This window comes from Lynx canadensis, chromosome A2 (assembly GCF_007474595.2).
Source record: "Lynx canadensis isolate LIC74 chromosome A2, mLynCan4.pri.v2, whole genome shotgun sequence".
In the NCBI taxonomy this organism is placed as follows: Eukaryota; Metazoa; Chordata; class Mammalia; order Carnivora; family Felidae; genus Lynx; species Lynx canadensis.
The window spans coordinates 17474187-17493750 of NC_044304.2; the positions used below are offsets into that span (position 1 = coordinate 17474187).

Below are 19564 nucleotides of genomic sequence, written 5' to 3' on the forward strand. Positions count from 1 at the left end.
TCTCTCTGCCTCTATCCCCTTCATACTCTGTCTCTCTCTCAAAATAAATAGACTTAAGGGGCACCTGGGTGGCTCAATCGGTTGAGCATCTGACTTTGGCTCAGGTCATGATCTCACGGTTTGTGGGTTCAAGCCCTTCATTGGGCCCTGTGCTGACAGCTCAGAGCCTGCAACCTGCTTTGGATTCTTTGTCTCCCTCTCTCTCTTCCCCTCCCCCATTCACACTTGTCTCTCTCTCTCTTTGTCAAAAATAAATAAACGTTAAAAATTTTTTTAATAAATAAATAAACTTAAAAAATTAAAAAAAAAAATCAGTTGTTAAGTTCTTGGAAGAAAAGTATTGGGTCACAAGAGAAAGGCACCATCTGTGAGAGCCATCTCAGATAAGCCCTGTGCCCTTAGCACAGGCCTCTGTGGCCCATGCTTTCTCCTTCCTCTGGAAAGTGAAATGCACAAAGGTAGAAACCCAGAGGGTGTGTTGGTGCTGGGAGATAGGCCGTGCTGGTCAGATTCGATGTCTCAAAATAGACATATAAACGTGCCAACCTGATTCCCTACCCCAGTGATTTGGAACTTGGAGGGTGTCAGTCAAAATTTCCTAGAGAGTCTTGACAAGTTCATCAGCACCTAGAGCTGCCCCGGATCCTGCACTTTCAGTTCACAGTGCAAAAGAAAAAAGGTGTTGTCGAACACGTTGACACAATGAACACAATGAACAGGCAAGTGCAGGGAGGGATGCCCTCAGCTCATGGATCTGGTCCCAGAGGAGGCCGAAGTGGAGGGCCACCTCCCTGCGAGTGCACGCACCTGCAGGCTGTTTCCATCGGAGCCAGATGAGCTGCAGGTGGAAATCCTCCCGAGTGCTGCAGACTTGGGCCAGGCCTTTAAATTCAGAGCAACTGGAGAGGAGAAAGGAGACTGGATGTAGGCTCAGGCCGTGCAAGATGGCGCTCCAACTGCCTGATCTGCCGACGTTAAAAATCTTCTCTTTCCTGGACGCGTTCAGCTTGCTCCAGGCTTCCCAAGTGAACAGGGTAAATGTTCTCCATGATCCGCTCTCTGTCTGACCCGCCCCACCCCCACACCTCTCCACAAGTCCTTGCACAAGAACCCTTTCACCTCGGTCTCTCAGCTTTGAGATCTTGGCTACGCGAGCCTTATACCCACACAGCGTCCCTCTTTGCTTCAATTTACCTTGTTCGGGCCCATCCGCTCAGCTCCCAGAGATCAATGTCCCTGGATTTTAGTTGCTTCTCTTGACCAGTTTGAGCCCCCATTTGCAGAATAATGGAGTGGTATCTTGTGTGTTGGGGGTTAGCATCCTTCCCCTCCGAGGGCCTCCTGTTTTGTTAAATGAAAAGGACACACTGATACCCAGGAGTTGCTGTACTGACTAAATGGTCCTTGTGGCCCCCATTTCAAGCTCCAAAAAGTCCCCATTTCTCCCTCCAAACTCTCACAGGAATCCCAAGGGCCTGTCTTAGCCTTGACGGACGTCTGCTGTCACCCTGTCCCCATCCCCCCAGACGGGGAGGGCCATGAGAGCTGGGATGCTGGCTGGTGAACCAGTGTGGGCCTTGCAACAAGAACAAATGATAGCAGAGGAGCAGCCAGCCTTTGGGGACTGCCTGCCTGCTCACCCCTTCCTTTCTCCCCCTCAGGAATGGAATAGAGTTGCCGAGAACGATCACCTGTGGAGGTGAGCAAGGCAAGGGCAAGGCGGGAAGGCAGGTGTGTCTCATGGGGGAAGACGATTGCGTACCGAAGAGGCCTGCGGGTGGCCCTGTCTTGAGAGGCGTGAGTGACGCTCACAGAGAGGGAGGGGTTCGTGAGACCAGTGCTCCCGAGGAGGTGGACTGACTGGGGGGCAGCCGGGGGTGGGGGTGGGGGTGGGGGTGGTGTTATGACTCTGTTTCCAGAAACCTGTGTCTGAAGAAATGGAGCTTCTGCAACTTCTCCAAGTGCCTGGGCTCACAGACGTGGAAACAATTCTTCCTCAAACAAACAAAGCAGGAGTATCAGATGGCCTTGGCGCAACCAGAGGACTTTATCTTCAAAGAAGCAACTGGGAACCTCGGTATGGGGGTAGGAGGAGCCTAGAGGACCGTGACAAACTTGTTTTAAGAAATGCGCCATTTTCTCCCCGCCCCCCCTCCTTTGTTTTCATTCAGTGAGGAGAAAGAAGATTAAAACTTGGTGGGACTGGGCTGCGGTGGTAGCTGTCCCTGGTCTCCCTGCTTCTTCTCTTGTCCCCTGTGGTCACAAGATCAGATCAGGCCCTGTGAGGACTCCCTTTCTCCGCAGAATTCCCATCCCTCCTAGGATAAAAATTTTAAACAAAAAGGAAACTTAAATAACAGAAGTTCTGTTTGCTTTATTCCTAATACCTCTTTTATTTTTATTTTTATCTTTTAAATGTTTTATTTTTGAGAGCAGGGGAGGGGCAGAGAAAGGGAGACAGAGGATCCAAAGAGGGCTCTGTGCTGACAGCAGCAAGCCCAGTGTAGGGCTTGAACTCACGAATCATGAAATCATGACCTGAGCTGAAGTTGGACGCTCAACCGACTGAGCCACCTGGGTGCCCCATCCTAGTACCTCTTTTAAAACTCAGAACAGTTATCTGCTGGTGATGTTTTTATCCCCATTTTATATCTATGGAAACTGAAATAAAGGAGAAAAACCAATTGGCCAGTGTCTCCCAAATGGCCAGTCTGCAATGGGAACCCATTTTTGGAGGACTCTGAAGGCCACCCAACTTCTTCTCTTCTCCAAACTCTCCCAAGAGGGTGCAGGAAAACTTACAATTATCTTTCCAGAGTTCTCTTTATTTGACTGCATCATCCCTCAAGTATTGTCTGTGTTTCCTTCTAGGAATCATAGGACCTATGGCTTATCTGTCAGGAAATGGCCCCACGATGGGTGGACGGGAGAAGTCCATCATTTGTACCGTGTCGTCCAAGCACATGCTTTATGCCTGGGATGTGCAGGAGGTGAGTCTGGCCGATGAGCACAGGTAATGTATGCCCGTGTCCGTCTTCCATGCAGGAAATGGGTGCAGGGGAGAAACGATACTAGGAAATGGTGCCGGGAACAGAGTTTCAGAGCAGGTCTTCTCATTAGTAATCTGTGACCTTTTCATCTAGTCTACAGACACACACAGAAAATTCATTTTTTAATGTGTGTTTCTAGATATAAATGTGTGTAAGGACTTAATTTCTGTTGGTAACGTGGAATGACTGTGAAAGAAACTTTGGGCGCTGGGCATCTTCACTATCTATTCTCCCCCCTTCCTGTCAACTGTTGGCACTTGTTACGTTGGATTTTTCAGAAAGCGGTCTCTAACTCCGATCACTGCCAAGGAGCACAACAGTCTTACATATCAGGATTAGTAAAAGTAGTGCAAGAATCACTGGATAGGGAATGGGAAAATCCCAACATGGGGCCCAAATTTTTATATTTTATATTTTATATATTGCCCTGTTTGGACTTCTCTTTTCTCCCTGTAAAAATTATTATATGATGATTCTTTGGGGTATCTGGATGGCTCAGTCGTTTAAGCATCTGATTCTTGATTTGGGCTCTGATTGTGATCTCATGGTTTGTGGGTTCAAGCCCCATGTCGGGCTCTGCACTGACAGTGCAGGGCCTGCTTGGGATTCTCTGTCTCTCTCTGTCTCTCCCCTACCTCCTCTCCCCACTCGTGCGCACACACACTCTCTCTGTCAAAATAAACTTTAAAAACCTACATAATGCTTCTTTGTCACACAGGGTCTTCTAGAGTATGACAAATACCTCTTTATGAATACTTGAGGTGGTAGGAGAATGATGAACTAAAAGTCTAGAAGGATACTCCTAAAGTCACACAATGTTCTATGCCCATTGCATCTCAGTAAAGCTGAGAAGATAAACCAGAAAAGTACACTCTTGCATAACTTGCTCTTAGGGAAACCAGTCCCACGTCCCTGAAGCCCAGTGGATGATGATCCATGTGGCAAAGAGCTCGGGCCTTCTGCCAACAGCCAACACTAGCTTGCAGTCACATGAGTGAACCATCTTGGAAGCTGATCTTCAATCCTGCAGGTTATTGTATCCCCAGTCAACATGTTGCAACCTAGCAAGGAACCCTAAACCAGAGCCACTCACTGAGTCGACTCCTGAATTGTTGACCAACAGAAGCTGTAGGAGATAAGTGTTTATTGCTTTGAGCTGCTAGGTCATTTGTTAGGTAGCAGCAACCGGTAACAGGGTGGATTTTTTGTTTTTAGGGTTGTGTGTGTGTGTGTGTGTGTGTGTGTGTGTGTGTGTTTGGTTTTTGTGTGTTTTTGTTTTTTGTTTTTTTGTTTTGAGTGACAGCGTGTGCACATGAAAGGGCAGGGACAGAAAGAGAATCTTAACTTTAAAAAAAAAATGTTGGGGCGCCTGGGTGGCGCAGTCGGTTAAGCATCCGACTTCAGCCAGGTCACGATCTCGCGGTCCGTGGGTTCGAGCCCCGCGTCGGGCTCTGGGCTGATGGCTCAGAGCCTGGAGCCTGTTTCCGATTCTGTGTCTCCCTCTCTCTCTGCCCCTCCCCCGTTCATGCTCTCTCTCTCTCTGTCCCAAAAAAAAAAAAAAAAAGTTAAAAAAAATGTTTATTTTTGAGAGAGAAAGAGACTGAGTGTGAGTGGGGGAGGAGCAGAGAGAGAGGGAGACACAGAATCCACAGCAGACTCCAGGTTCTGGGCTGTTAGCGCAGAGCTTGATGCAGGGCTCGAGCCCACAAACCATGAGATCATGACCTGAGCCGAAGTCGGATGCTTCACCGACTGAGCCACCCAGGCGCTGAGAGAGAGCAAGAGAGAGAATCTTAAGCAGGCTCCACACTCAGTGTTAAGCCTGACACTGGGTTTGATCCCACAACCCTGGGATCATGACCTGAACTGAAATCAAGAGTCAGACTCTCAGACGACTGAGCTACCCAGGCATCCCCAGATAAGTTTTTACTACCTGGAAGTAGGGTGCTGCCATAACAAAAATTTAAAATGTGGAAGAAGCTTTGGAATCAGGCAGTGGGAAGAAGCTAAGAAAGCTCTGAGGAGAGTTTTGGACCTTGGAGAGACTGTTAGCAAAAACCTAACTGGCTGCCGTGAGGCTGCCAGTGAAGACACACAGGAAAATGTAAAAAGTGTTATTGGACACTGGAGGAAACCGGGTCCTTGCTACATAGCTGCAGAAGGTTGAGCAACACTGTCACCCAGGGTAACGTGGAAACTAGCAAATACATCCACTGAATTGAATGATCTTGCTCAGGAGAATTCCAGGCAGAATGCTGAAGGCTGGCTGCTGCTTGCTGCTTGGAGCAAAACACAAGAGTAAGAGGGAGAGGATAAAGTGAGGGCTGTCAAATAAAAGGGAGCCAAGGATTGCTGGTTCTCAAAATTCACAGCCTTTCAAGATGGGAAATGACGTTAAAACTTAAGTCAACTCCAAGCAAGATCAATCCATGGCAGTGTCTGTAAACCATACTATAAAGGTGAAGTCAAAGGGGTGACTGCAAAATTCTTTCTTTTTTAAGTTTATTTATTTTGAGAGCAAGAGAGTGAGTGAGAGTCAGGGAGGAGCAGAGAGAATTCTAAGCAGGCTCCACGCCGCCAGTGCAGAGCCTGATATGGGGCTTGATCTCAAGAACAGTGAGATCATGACCTGAGCCAAAATCAAGAGTCGGACGCTTAACCAACTGAGCCACCCAGGCGCCCATAGTCCCATTCTTTTTTTAGACCACGGAAAGATCCAAGTGGAGTGCCTCAGAGCTGTTGAGACAAGCACTGGACCTCTAAGTTTGCCCTTGGCAGCCCAGGGTATCAGAGAATTATCTCCAAGACTTGTGAATGTGGCTCCTGTCTGATGATATAAACTCAGTAAGTTTCTTTGGAGACCCACAGAGTTTTTCAGAGACTCCTACTGACAGAAAGGCTGCCAGCTTGAACTTAGAGGTTGAGATATCGTAACAGGAGAAGAGGACTTGGAATCCTGAACTTTTACAGGGAAGAAGCTAGCTCCAAAAACCACTTCCCTGAAAAATTGGACCACTGTATATGGAAAGGGCAGGAGAACTCAGAAGACAGAGCCAAGAGTCCTGAAGAATCTCTCCCAGGCCTTGAATCCCAGTCAACGTACTACCAGCATGTTCTCTATTGGATCTCAAATTTTCTGTGTAGCAGTGATTCCCACCACCCTACCCCCATTTCCTCCCCCTTTATTTTTTTTGGATGAGAGGGTCTATAATGTTATCCTTACCTATAATACCCTACTCTTGTATGTTGGGGCTGGAGGAGTAGAAAGATAACTTGTATATTTAGTTCAAGGTTTTCACATCAAGATGAACTGAGTCTAAAGAGCCTCTCATTAAACCATGAGATCCTAGATTTTGAGATGATGCTGTAATGGTGAACTATTTGGGGACACTGGGGAGATGGTGAGTGTATTTTGCATGTAGGCCAGAGGTGACTATTAGGGACTGCAGGTGGACTGTGTCAGCCAGCCTCTAAGATGTCCCATGTTCCCGATTTTAGGTAGGCCACTCCATACTGAATAGGGCTGGCCTTTGTAACCAATTGGATATTGTGGGAATGGTGTGTGACTTCTGAAGCTACGTCACAAAAGATACTTCCTCTCTGAGTCATCGGTTCTTAGAAAACCAGCCAATAATGTTATGAGAACCCTTAAGAAGTCCTCCAGAGAGGTCTGTGTGGTGAAGTACTGAGGACCACCAGTAGCCAGCACCGACTTGCCAGCCATATGAGTGAACCATCTCGAGTTTCGTCCTTATGCAGCCAGCTTCAACCTCCTAAGAGACCTGAGTCAGAACTACCTAGCCAAGCTGCACCTGAATTTCTAACAGCAACTGAGACAACAAAAACTTCTGTTTTAATCCACCCAATTTTTTTGGAGAGGGCTTATTTTTAAAAAGACGTATTTCTTTAAATTTTTTTAATGTTTATTTATTTTTGAGACAGAAAGAGATCATGAACGGAGGAGGGGCAGAGAGAGAGGGAGACACAGAATCTGAAGCAGGCTCCAGGCTCCAATCTGTCAGCACAGAGCCCGAAGCGGGGCTCAAACTCACAGACCATGAGATCATGACCTGAGCCCAAGTCGGAAGCTCAACCGACTGAGCCACCCAGGTACCCCTGGAGAGGGTTTATTTTTTACTTATTTTGCTTATTTCTTTAAAAAAATTTTTTAACGTTTATTTATTTTTGAGACAGAGACAGAGCATGAACGGGGGAGGGGCAGAGAGAGAGGGAGACACAGAATCTGAAACAGGCTCCAGGCTCTGAGCTGTCAGCACAGAGCCCGACACGGGGCTCGAACTCACAGACTGAGAGATCATGACCTGAGCCGAAGTCGGACACTTAACCAACTGAGCCACCAGGCGCCCCTTTACTTATTTTGCTTATTTAAAAAAACAAAAAACAAAAAACAAAAAAAACTTCCAGTATAGTTAACATGCAGCATTATATTAGTTTCAGGTATACAATACAGTGATTGAACAATTCTATACATTATTCAGTGCTCATTGTGGCAAGTGTACTTTTTTTTTCAATGTTTGTTTATTTTGAGAGAGCAGGGGTGGAGGTGGGGGACAGAGAGTGAATCCCAAACAAGCTCCTCACTGTCAGCACAGAGCCCAACATGAGTCTCAAACCCACAAACCATGAGATCATGACCTGAGCCCAAACCAAGAGTCAGACGCTTAACTGAGCCACCCAGGTGCCCTTATAAGTGTACTCTTTAATCCCCATCATCTATTTCACCCATTCCCCCATCCACCTCCCTTCTGGTAACTGTTTCTTCTCTGTACTTAAGAGTCTGTTTCTTGGTTTGTCTCTTTTTTCTCTTGTGTTTCTTAAAGTAAACTATGAGTAAAATCATATGGTATTTGTCTTTCTCTGAATTATTTCACTAGCACTGTACTCTCTAGATCTATCGATGGTGGTGCAAATGGCAAGGTTTCATTATTTTTTATGGCCAAGTAATATTCCATTGTCTAAATATACCACATACTCTTTATCCATTCATCTACCAATGGACACTTGAGCTGCTTCTATATCTTGGCTATTGTAAATAATGCTGCAAAAAACCTAGGAGTGATACATGTTTTTGAATTAGTGTTTTTGTTTTATTTATGTAAATACCCAGTAGGAGAATTACTAGATCATATGATAGTTCTTTTTTCAATTTTCTGAGTAGCCACCATACTGTTTTCCACAGTGGCTGCACCAGTTTGCATTCCCACCAGCAGTGCATGAGCATTTCTTTTTCTCTGCATCCGTGCTGAAACTTGTTTCTTATATTTTTTATTTTAGCCATTCTGACAGGTATGAGGTGATATCTCATCCTAGTTTTGATTTTAAGCCACCCAATTTGGGGATGATTTACAAAGCAATAGATAACACTACACAGGAAGCCTCTTAGTGTTAAGAGTACAAATGGTGGTGACATTTGGAAAGGGTAGAGAGGTTAGTAAATAGAACAAGTACAGATAGAAATAGTTATATGGGGCGCCTGCGTGGCTTAGTCGTTTGGGCGTCTGACTTCGGCTCAGGTCATGATCTCGCAGTTTGTGAGTTCAAGCCCCACGTCGGCCTCTGTGCTGGGAGCCTGGAGCCTGCTTCAGATTCTCTGTCTCCCTCGTTCTCTGCCCCTCCCCTACTCGTACACTCTCTTTCAAAAATAAACAAATGTTTAAAAAAAAAAGTAGTTATATGAACACTTTGTAACAATTTTTACGTTTATTTTTGTATTTTTATCTCTTTGATATACTTCACGATTTTTAAACTAAAGAAAATCTAGAAAGGAAACCGTTCTTATTTGCAATATACAAGATTGATGATGGATAACAATTATGAGAGTTGATATTCTTTGGATCCTACTGTGAACTGGATATTCTTTGGATTCCTACTAAGTATGTTTCGTGTGCTATGAAATGGAAACAGCCGTGTAAGAAGCCACAATGATAAGTAACTTGCCAAATGTCACACCATTAGAAAGGCAGAACTGGGGTACCTGGGGGGCTCAGTAGGTTAGGCACCTGACTCTTGATTTCAGCTCCGGTCATGATCTCTCGGTTTGTGAATTCTAGCCCTGCACCGGGCTCTGTGCTGATGGTGCAGAGCCTGCTTAGAATCTTTCCCTCTCTCTGTTCCTCCCCTACGTGCATGCACACTCTCTCTCTCTCTCTCTGTGTCTCTCAAAAATAAACAAAAAAAATTTTTTTATTAATAAAAAAAAAAAAGAGGCAGAACTGATTTGGGCCCAGAAGTCAGATCGTTCTTTATGCCTATCATGTAGTGAGCTCTTCTGTTGTTTGAATATATTGTATTGTTCCTTTTCTGTGTTCACTACCCTCTCAAGGGGGTATTTTCTTGTTTGTTTTTCCCCAGAAGCAAGAAACGGCTCTAATTTGGAGGAGACTTCCAAATAAACGCTGGCAGAATGAAAGCACCGTGGGTGTGAGGAGTTCCTGGCACATACAATGTTCCTTTCCCTCTAGGGCACTATGATCTGGTCAAGCCCCGTCCAGCAGTCTAGTATCACGCATCTGGCGACCCTCCCTCAGATGTATCTCGCATTCACTGTGGATTTGGAGGGAACCGTCAAAGTGTGGAATTGTCAGGATCAGGATGCCCTGGCCACTTTCCCCGTGTCTCAGGCCTGCTTTTCCTTGGAAGTCTGTCTCACAAAGGATGGCCCATTCCTGATGGTAAGTGAGCCCTGCATCTGGAGGGCACCCACAAAACAAAATGCCTGCTGCCTTGGCCGCTGTTGTGGCCCCATTACTGTCACATCACAGTCTATCTTCTTGGAGTCATCCCTACCATGTACCCTGAGGGTCAAAACATACCAGCGAATGCTGGTCACACAAACCTTGCTACCATCTTGGCCCTTGATCTCCCACAAGTACATTTCCCTAGTCATTCTTCCAAAAAAAGGAAAAAAAAATCCTGAATTACTTTATATCTATGTCTCTTCTTTCAAGTGTCGATTGTACAGTACATGACCTTGGACAGGGACTATGGAGGGAGAGCTGTGGGTTTGGGGAGATATTGAGAAAAAAGAATAATGTTGATGTACCAATGAATAATTACCCTCGAGAAGAATGCTTTGGGGCTTAGAAAGTTTTATTCCTTGGGATCATTCTCACAACATCAAGAGGTTTTAATCTCCATTATATGATTAAAGAAACGGTAATATATATTTTTAAAATTTTTTTAAAGTTTATTTTGAAAGAGACAGAGTATGAATGGGAGAGGGGCAGGCAGAGAGGGAGAGAGAGAATCCCAAGCAGGCTCTGTGCTGTCAGCACAGAGTCCAATGCGGGGCTCGAGCTCATGAAACCGTAAGATCATGACTTGAGCTGAAACCAAGAGTTGGTCACTTAACCAACTGAGCCACCCTGGCACCCAAAACAGTAGAATATTTTGCAGCTGACAGTGATGCCTTCTGTGTGCTTTATAATCTCCCATCTCCTTTCTGTTGATGTGGTGGTGGTGCTTTGGTTTCAGGTCGGGCAATTCTGAAGGTGACATCTACACACTGACAGTGCCTGAGCTCAGGGGTGTTTCTAAAGTCCACGCATTTAAATACACTGTGACCTTCTGCACTGCTCTCCTGACAAGAAATGGGTCTTTGCATCTGGGACACATTCAGAAACATCTTGCCCAGGGTGAGTGTTGCTCTGTGGGTTAACCTCGGGAGGACAGGGGTCAAGCATTGGGAAGGTGGAGTTTAGGAAGTGTGGGAGACCCTGCAGCGCTCAGCAGGACCAGACATAGGGCTCCCCCCTCTCAAAGGCCATATCACATTTGGAATCCATTTCGATAGTCAGGAGGCAGTGTTCTTGGAAGTGATGATGTCTAGGTGCAAAAACAAACGTTAATTCATGAAACTTTGCATTGAGAAGCCATGAAAATTTGCATCAAGAAGCCTGAATTGGCCAAAGAGCTAGAGGAAAGTGAGGGACAGCTCAAGAGAGGAGGATCTCTGGTAGCCTTGTTCACTTTAGCTTTCCTTACTCTTATCCACCTTGGCTAGAAAGTACCAAGCAGTCCAGAAGTAAATAAAAATGGATCCACCTCTGAATGGCACTCTGAGAAAGTCTGTGGCCTTTGAGCCAAGCCATTTTTACCATGGCACAGGTGGACCGGGCACCAAAGAGCAAGGAGCTGAGAGGATGCAGCCAAAGCAAAACAGCCCTTGACCCCTTCTCCAAGGAGGGGAGATCTGTCGATCCAGTGGCAACTCGATCTGGACTCCAGTGTGGCCAGACGATTTTGTACCTCTGTGGCATGCCTGAAGCGTGGCTGCAGGGGCTTTGCTCTCTGTGACCACGACAGGCAGGACAGCAAGACAGGTTCTTGGATGTCAAGTGACAAGCAGTGACTACTCTGTGCTTCCTAGGATTCAGATTAAAGTTTGGCCACAAAACGAGGATTTTTTTTTTTTTTAAGTAGACTCCATGCCCAAAGTGGGGCTTGCATGTATGACCCTGAGATCAAGAGTCCAATGTGCCACCGACTGAGCCAGCCAGGTGTCCCACAAAGTAAGGACTTTTAAGGAGGCTTTTCTGGAGTCCCCCCTGCACTGAGATGCTGCTACTTCCCCCCTTCACCTATTTGTGCAACAATCTCTCCATAGGTCTTTTTCACAGAGTGCTTACTGAAACCACCGGAAGGCAAAAGCCCTCTGTCACTCTCTATCCCGTTTTCGTCATGCTGCAGAGCCTGCTGGGCCCCAAGGAGGACAAGCAGGATAACATTGATGTACCGAAGAGGCTCTTCCAAAAAGACAGGATTTACCACCTTTGACCTAATGACCGAGAGGACTGGGGGCAGAACAGTCATCCAAGGTAGGCGGTGCCACACCGGAAACACGGCTTCTCCTCCCCTTCACTCATGCATTCTTTTGAAGCCATAAATGTATGTAAACGGTCTGTGTGAAGCAGGCAGGGGATTTCTTCAGCTGCAGGCTAACCCTTGCAGGTTAGTGTCTCTGATGCCCACGCTCTGACCTCTACACTCCACCCTGCTCTTGGGCAGATATGATTTTATTTGTTTGTTTATTTAGAGTGTGTGCATGAGTGGAGAGATTCTTTATATTTTTTTATTTGTCATTAAAAAAATTTTTTTTTAATATTTATCTATTTTTGAGAGAGAGACAGAACATGAGCCAGGGAGGGGCAGAGAGAGAGAGAGAGAGAGACAGACACACACACACACACAATCTGAAACAGGCTCTAGGCTCTGAGCTATCAGCACAGAGCCCGATATGGGACTCGAACTCACAAACAGCAGGATCATGACCTGAGGTGAAGTCAGATGTTTAACCGGCTGAGCCACCCAGGGCCCTGAGAGAAAGAGGGAGGGAGGGAGGGAGAGAGAAAATCTTAAGTAGACTCCACGTCTGGCCCTGCATGGAGCCTGACCTAGGAGTTGATCTCATAACTGTGAGATCATGACCTGAGCCGAAATCAAGAGTTGATGCTCAACCGATTGAGCTGCCCAGACACACCCTGGGCAGATGTGGTTAGATTCCCATGCTGCTTTCAGGCCTGGATTCCAACGCCCCTCAATGCCTGAGCTGTCACTGTCCACCACGCTCCGTTCCCACGTCCTAGCACCTGTTACCATGGTCAGTGAGCTGTATCTGCCACTGGCCTGTCCTTCATTTTCCTCACCAGGCTGAGGTCCCATGAAAGTAACGAGTATGCTTTTTCATTCCGTGTAAAGATATCATTCTGACTAAATGACCCCAAGTTTGCGTGTGTTTGTTCCGCATGAAAACAGCCCATCAGGTCGCAACTTTCCTGTTGCCAGTTCATATGGAGAGTCCGATTTGGATGGGAGCCAGTGATGGAAATATGATCGTCTTTGAGAGTGGGCCATACTTGTTCCTCTTCACCATCAGTGGGTACCAGCTGCAACGATTTGAGGATCACCAGAGGACCATCGGCAATTTGTGGGCGGTCCGTATGCACCTTCTCCCCCCCGCCCCACTCACTGCTCTGCCTGTGACTCTGGGCCACTCATCCCGCATCTCCTTTGAAGGATTCTCTGCATGTCCTCACCACATCTATGGATGACTCCCTGCATGTGTACATGTGGGAAGAGGAAGGCCGTTATCCATACCTCAAGAGCTGCTGTCACCTGGAACACATAGGGAGTGACCTGACGCCCAGCTGGTAAGCCCTGCTTTGTGACTTAAACTTCCCTTCAAGATTTTAAATTTCTACATAAAAAAATAAAGGGATAGTAGATGAGGGTTCAGTTTTGTTTTTTAAGTTCAAGGACATATATGAATAAATTTATGTCCAAAAAGAGAATTGTTAGTTCTTGGAGTATGTTCACAGCTCTTGGAGTAGATTCCAAAAGGCTTTCCAAAATGGCTCCCATTTATTTGCCCACAGCAGGATATGGAAGATTTACATCTTCAGTGTCCTGTCTTTACTTGCAAGGTTTATACATTTTTTGAGTTCGTCAGTCATTTGGGTCACTTCCTTAGCAAGCTGATTTAAAACAATTTTTTTTAATGTTTATTCATCTTTGGGAGAGACAGAGAGACAGAGTGTGAGTGGGGGTGGGGCAGAGAGAGGGAGACACAGAATCCCAAGCAGGCTCCAGGCTCCAAGCTGTCAGCACAGAACCTGATGCGGGGCTCGAACCCAGGAACCGTGAAATCATGACCTGAATCAAGTCAGACGCTTAACTGACTGAGCCACCTACGTGCCCCTTTAATTTTTTTTTTTAATGTTTATTTATATTTGAGAGAGTGAGCGAGCAAGCAAGCATGAACCAGGGGAAGAGCAGAGAGAGAGGGAGACACAGAATCTGAAGTAGGCTCCAGGCTCTGAGCTGTCAGCGTAGAGCCCGACGTGGGGCTCAAACCCACGAACCGTGAGCTCATGACCTGAGCCAAAGTCGGACACTTAACCAACTGAGCCACCCAGGTGCCCCCATTTTAGTTTTCTTTTAAGTTGCTAGCCTTCATCTAAATTATTTTTTTGAGATTTTACGTGCTGTACATAAGGCTCTTGTCTTTTATAAACATTGTTGCTTGTCCTTCTAATGTTTGTTTTTGGCAATATCTAACAAAATATAATACATATCCTAATAGGATATAGGGCCAGGGCCTATATCCTAGGGCCAGCGCCACTAATAGAAATTTACTTTGACAGTACACCTCCAATGATTAAAAATACATTGGTTGGGGCATCTGGGGTGGCTCAGTCAGCTGAGTGTTCGACTCTTGCTTTCGGCTCAGGTCACAATCTCGGGGCTTTCTGGGTTCAAGCCCTGAGTCGGACTCTGTGCTGACAGTGCAGAGCCTGCTTGGGATTCTCTCTCACCCTCTCTCTCTCTCTGCACCTCCCGCACTCGTGCTGTTTTCTGCGGTCTTTTAATGGTCTAGAGAGGTGTAGAAAGAGCGGGGTGGGAGTGGGGGAAAGGGCGAGAGAGAGAGGGGGACAGAGGATCCAAAGCAAGTCTGTGCTGACAGCAGAGAGCTGGATGTGGGGCTCCCCAAACATCCGGAAACCATGAGATCATGGACCTGGAGTGAAAGTCAGATGCTTGACTGAGCCAACACAGGTGCCCCCAAAATTTAAGTATCTCAGTGCCCAACGTGAAGCTCAAACTCATGACCCCAAAGATCAATAGTAGCGTGCTCCACTGGACTGGCCGCCAGCAGGTGCCACTGATATCTCCTTTTTAGGTTACTAAGTCAATTACATCGATGATCTCTCTGAATATTGAACCAGCCTTTGGCATTCTTGGAATAAACCCCACTTGGTCATATTGTATATATTTTTATATATTGCTAGATTTAATTTATTAATATTTTGTTAATGATTTTTGCTTCTGTATTCACAAGGGATATTGATTGGTAGTCTTATGTACTGTCTTTGTCTCATTTTGGCGTTAAAATAATGGTGGTTCCACAAATTAGTGGCAAGTGTTTCCTGACCTTCTATCTTCTGGAAAGATTTTGTAGAATTGGTGTTATTTCTTCTTTAAAAGTTTAACAGGGGACATTGGGTGGCTTAGTCAGTTAAGCACCAACTCTTGATCTCAGGGTTGTGAGTTCAAGCCCTGCAGTGGGCTCTGGGCATGAAGCCTATTTCAAAAAAATAAAAATAATAACAAATAAAATTTAATGGTCTCCAGTGGAACCATCTGGGCCCAGAGATTACTTTTTTGGAAGGTTATAACTATGATTCTTTAATGGTTATAGCACCATTCAGATTGTCTCTTTTCTGCTGCATGAGCTTTGGTAGTTTGTAGTTTTCCAGGATTAGTCATTTCATCTAACTTGTCAAATTTATGTGCGTGGATTTGTTCCTTTCAGTCTTTTACGTATCTGCAGAATCATGGTGATATCAACCCCTTTACTCCTGATATTGGGGATTTGTCTTTTTTTTTTTTCTTAGTCTTAATAGAGGTTTATCAATTTCTATTACCTTTTCAAAGAAACAGCTTTTGTCTTTTTTTTTTTTCCCCTGTTCTCAGTTTCATCTCTGCTTTTTTATTCCCTTCTTGCTTTGGTTTGTTCTCCAATTTTTGAGGTAGGAATTTAGATTATTGCTTTGAGACCTCTCTTTTTAAATATAAGCATTTGATGTTCTAAATTTCTCACTAAGCACTGCTTTGGCTTCAACTTACAGATTTCAATTGATTGTATTTTCATTTTCACTCAGTTCCATATACTTTTTTTTAAATACTTTTTTTTGTTTATTTTGAGAGTGAGGGGACACAGCGAGCATGAGCTGGCAGGGGAGGGGCAGAGAGAGAGGGAAAGACAGAACCCCAAGTAGGCTCCAAGCTGTTAGCACAGAGCCTGATGCAGGGCTTGATCTCCCAAACTATGGGATCATGACCTGAGCCGAAGCCAAGAGTGGGACACTTAACTGAGCCATCCAGGTGCCTCTGTTCCATATACTTTTTAATTTCCCTTTTCCCCTTTGACCCATGGACTATTTATTTTCAAGTTTTATTTAAATTCCATTTATTTAACATATAGTATTAGTTTCAGGAGTAGAGACCCATGGATTATTTAAAAGTGTGTTTATTTTTCAAGTATTTTGATATTTTATTGCTATCTTTGTATTGATTTCTAGTGTGAATCAGTTATAGAGAGCACACTTTGCATATTCTCAATTCTTTTACGTCTGTTTAACTTAGACTCTACCCTGGGTCATAAAACAATCTTGAAGGTTCCGTGTGTGCTTGAAAAGAATGCATATCCTGCTCTTGTTGGGTAGAGTGTTCTATATTTGGCAACTGCAGCATTGTGGTTGATTTATCTTTTTCAGTTCCTCTGTATCCTTTCTGATTTTTGATCTTAGGGTTCTATCAGTTATGAGAGAAGACCACTGAATTTCCTGAATATAAATCTGGATGTCTCTTTTTCCTTTAAATTCTGTCAGTTTGGGGGCGCCTGGGTGGCTCAGCCAGTTGAGTGTTCAACTTCGGCTCAGGTCATGATCTCATGGTTTGTGAGTTGGAGCCCTGAGCTGTCAGCACAGAGCCTGGAGCCTGCTTCAGATTCTGTGTCTCCCTCTCTCTGCTGTCCCCTGCTCTTTCTCAAAAATAAACATTAAAAAAAATTTAATCCATCAGTTTTTACTTCATGTATTTTGCAGCTCTGTTATTTAGTACATACACATTTAGTAGTATTAGGTCTTCTTGGTTAGTTGGCCTTTTATTTTTGTGTAATGTCCCTCCTTGTTCTTGGCAGTTTTCTTTGCTCTGAGATCTACTTTACCTGTTATTCATTTAGCTAGTCCTGCTGTCTTTTGATTAATGTTTGTATGTTACATTGGAAGTAGAGGAATGGAAAACAATCTGCTTGTATCATTATAATTGAAGTTAGTTTCTTGTAGACAGCATCTAATTGTCATGATTTTTATCCACATTGTGCCAAGATCTTTTCTTATTTTTCTTATTTACTTTTCTTATTTCAGCATTTGGAAAATGTTGTGCTATTTCCTTCTGGCTTCTATGGTATCCAATGAGAAATCCACTGTCAAAGTGGTGCTCTTCTATAGACAAAGTGTCATTTTTCTCAGGCTGATTCAAGTTATTGTCTTTAGTTTTCAGAAATTTGATATGTTTAATATAGACTTCTTTGAATTTAACCTGTTTGGGTTTGATCAGCTTTTTCAATCTGTAGGTTTACCAAATTTGAGTTTTTTAGCTATTACTTATCTCCGCAGTGTTTGAAGGGAAGAGGAAAGAGTCCACCTCTACTCACCTTAGCACAGGGGAGGGAGGAGATGGTCAACAGTGTCCATCTCACAGTCTCCCCTCCCCAGGGGAGGAGTAAAGGTGCCACCTTTGCTTGGGTTAGTGCAAGTCAGGGATGGTTAACAGAACTCCACCCCCAGTTTCTGGACTCCTGGAGAAGAGGGGTGTAGGAGTATCACCTCCTTAATACAGGATGAGAAGAGTTGACAGGGCCATGCCCCACAATCTCCCCATCACCCCATGGGGAGGGAGGCATGGCCTCTTTTAGGTACTCGCCTGGAATAGAGCAGGTATAGTCAAAAGGAACAGAATTCTCTTTTAAAATAAAAATATTTTCTATCATTATTAAATAATATCTCTGATTTGCTAGATCTTGATAATTCTGGCAGTGCTATCTCAGGGCAGGTTGAGATTGCTACTCCTGCAAATAGTAATCATCATAACTTTGCCAGATCTGTGCAGTCATTTGAAACCAAATATAAGAGTGACTTAGGATCAATTGATTTGGGAAAAAGGTATCTTTGTCAGGTTCATATTTAGTATCATCAACAATAGAAATAACTACTTTCCCTTTTGTCCATTAATTACGTTGTGTTTTTTTCTGTTGGCAGCTACGTCTCCAAAGCAATATGTGATAACATGAGCATAGTATGTGTGGTGTCAAAAAATCGTGAGTCCAGCATTCTGGTGATGTATTCTTTGCATACATAATATGGAAACTAATGGAATAATTAACCTTGCATCATCTCCCTCAATGTAGTAAAGAGAATTCTGTTTGCAAACTCAGAATGATTATTTGAGTGCTATTGGGAAAGAAGCAATGATTTAACTGTCTTTGGTAAATCAGACACTGTAACAGATAGAATGTAGAGCAACATATCCTTTGTCCTTGCCATCAGGGACAGTATCGAATACTAAGGTAGTAAAATGGTCACACAAATCAATTCAAGGGGAGCATATGAGAGGGGAAAGTATGATTTTGGATTGAGGCTAGTTTAAAAGTGAAGGCACAACCCTCTTGATCTCAGGGCTGTGAGTTCAAGCCCCAATGTTGGGCATGCAGTCTACTTAAAATTAAAAAAAAAAAAAAAAAAAATTAAGGGGTGCCTACCTGGCTCAGTCAGCAGAGTGTGCAACTCATTATCTTGGGGTTGTAAGTTCAAGCCCCATGTTGGGTGTAGAGATTACTTTAAAAAATCTTTAAAAATAAGATAATTGAAAAAGTGAAGGCCATCTGTATTCACTGTTCCTTGCCTATAAGCAAGCAAAAAAAATTCTGTAAGATGCAAGCAAAAAATAAATATTAGAAAAACATAGACATTAATACTTAAAGGTAGCTAGAAGAGACTCAGAATATAAATGGTAATAAAAAAAATGCTCAAAAGGACTAGGAAATAGAAAATATAGCCAAAGCTACATCACATGAAAATTTCAATTTCTGTATCACCACAGCCATTGTAATGGAGGCAAAAAAAAAAAAACAAAACAAAACTGTCCCCTAAGTTTGTATCACTGGCTCAGGATTCAGAGTTCAGGGATGAGAGTACTAAAAAATCAAACCTAAGAGCCCCAGGTTTACCGTCCTGGCTTTGAGAGGTGGAGAGGACTGGAAGAAAGATGGCCTGAGGGAGTAGATCGTACTGTAATGGGAATGTAATCTCAATGGGAGATTTCTCCAGTGAGCAGTATGGATTTGTTGATGTGCCCACTGTCCCCTCCTGGTCAAAATAAACTTTTTTTGAATGTTTATTTTTTAGAGAGAGTGCGAGCAGGGGAGAGGCAGAGAGAGTGGGACAGAGTATGCAAAGCAGGCTCTGTGCTGACAGCAGAGAGCCGGATGTGGGGCTTGAACTCACGTTCTGTGAGATGATGACCTGAGCCAAAGTAGGATGCTTAACTGAGCCATCCAGGCCCCCTGGTCAAAGTAAACATTAAGCTGTGACCTGGAGGAAAAAGGAAAGGAAGCCCAGTGAGGGGTCTCTGGAGACGACAAGGTTGGGTGGAGAAGTTAGCAAGGAGACACACTGTAAACAGCACCTGACAGTTCTGGGATAGTTGCATGTTTGACTTAAGTCAGAATCAAAGGAAGTCTCAGTGGATGAAGTCAGCAAGGAACACTACTAACCGAAGGGTAGAAAGTCAAAGTTTCAAGTCACACAGACATTTGCAAGATATAATCCACATAGTTGTTTTTTTTTTTTTTAACAAAAGAGAAAAAAGACCTATATTTTATAGACCTGTATTCTTTTTAATTTTATTTTGTGGGAGGGAGGGAGAGCAAGCCA

At 44.3% G+C, this 19564-nt stretch overlaps 1 protein-coding gene across 1 annotated transcript; it reads left to right on the forward strand.

The window, feature by feature from the left end:
- Positions 1 to 262: 262 nt before the first annotated feature.
- On the forward strand, positions 263 to 18065 carry FBXW12 (F-box and WD repeat domain containing 12). The gene is given in 11 exon segments (XM_030306655.1): positions 263 to 1034; positions 1662 to 1699; positions 1920 to 2077; positions 2872 to 2990; positions 9533 to 9750; positions 10545 to 10630; positions 10633 to 10693; positions 11664 to 11887; positions 12825 to 13003; positions 13086 to 13219; positions 17891 to 18065. Coding segments are annotated over 11 exon segments (1518 nt in total). The 5' UTR covers positions 263 to 833; the 3' UTR covers positions 17991 to 18065.
- Positions 18066 to 19564: the final 1499 nt, after the last annotated feature.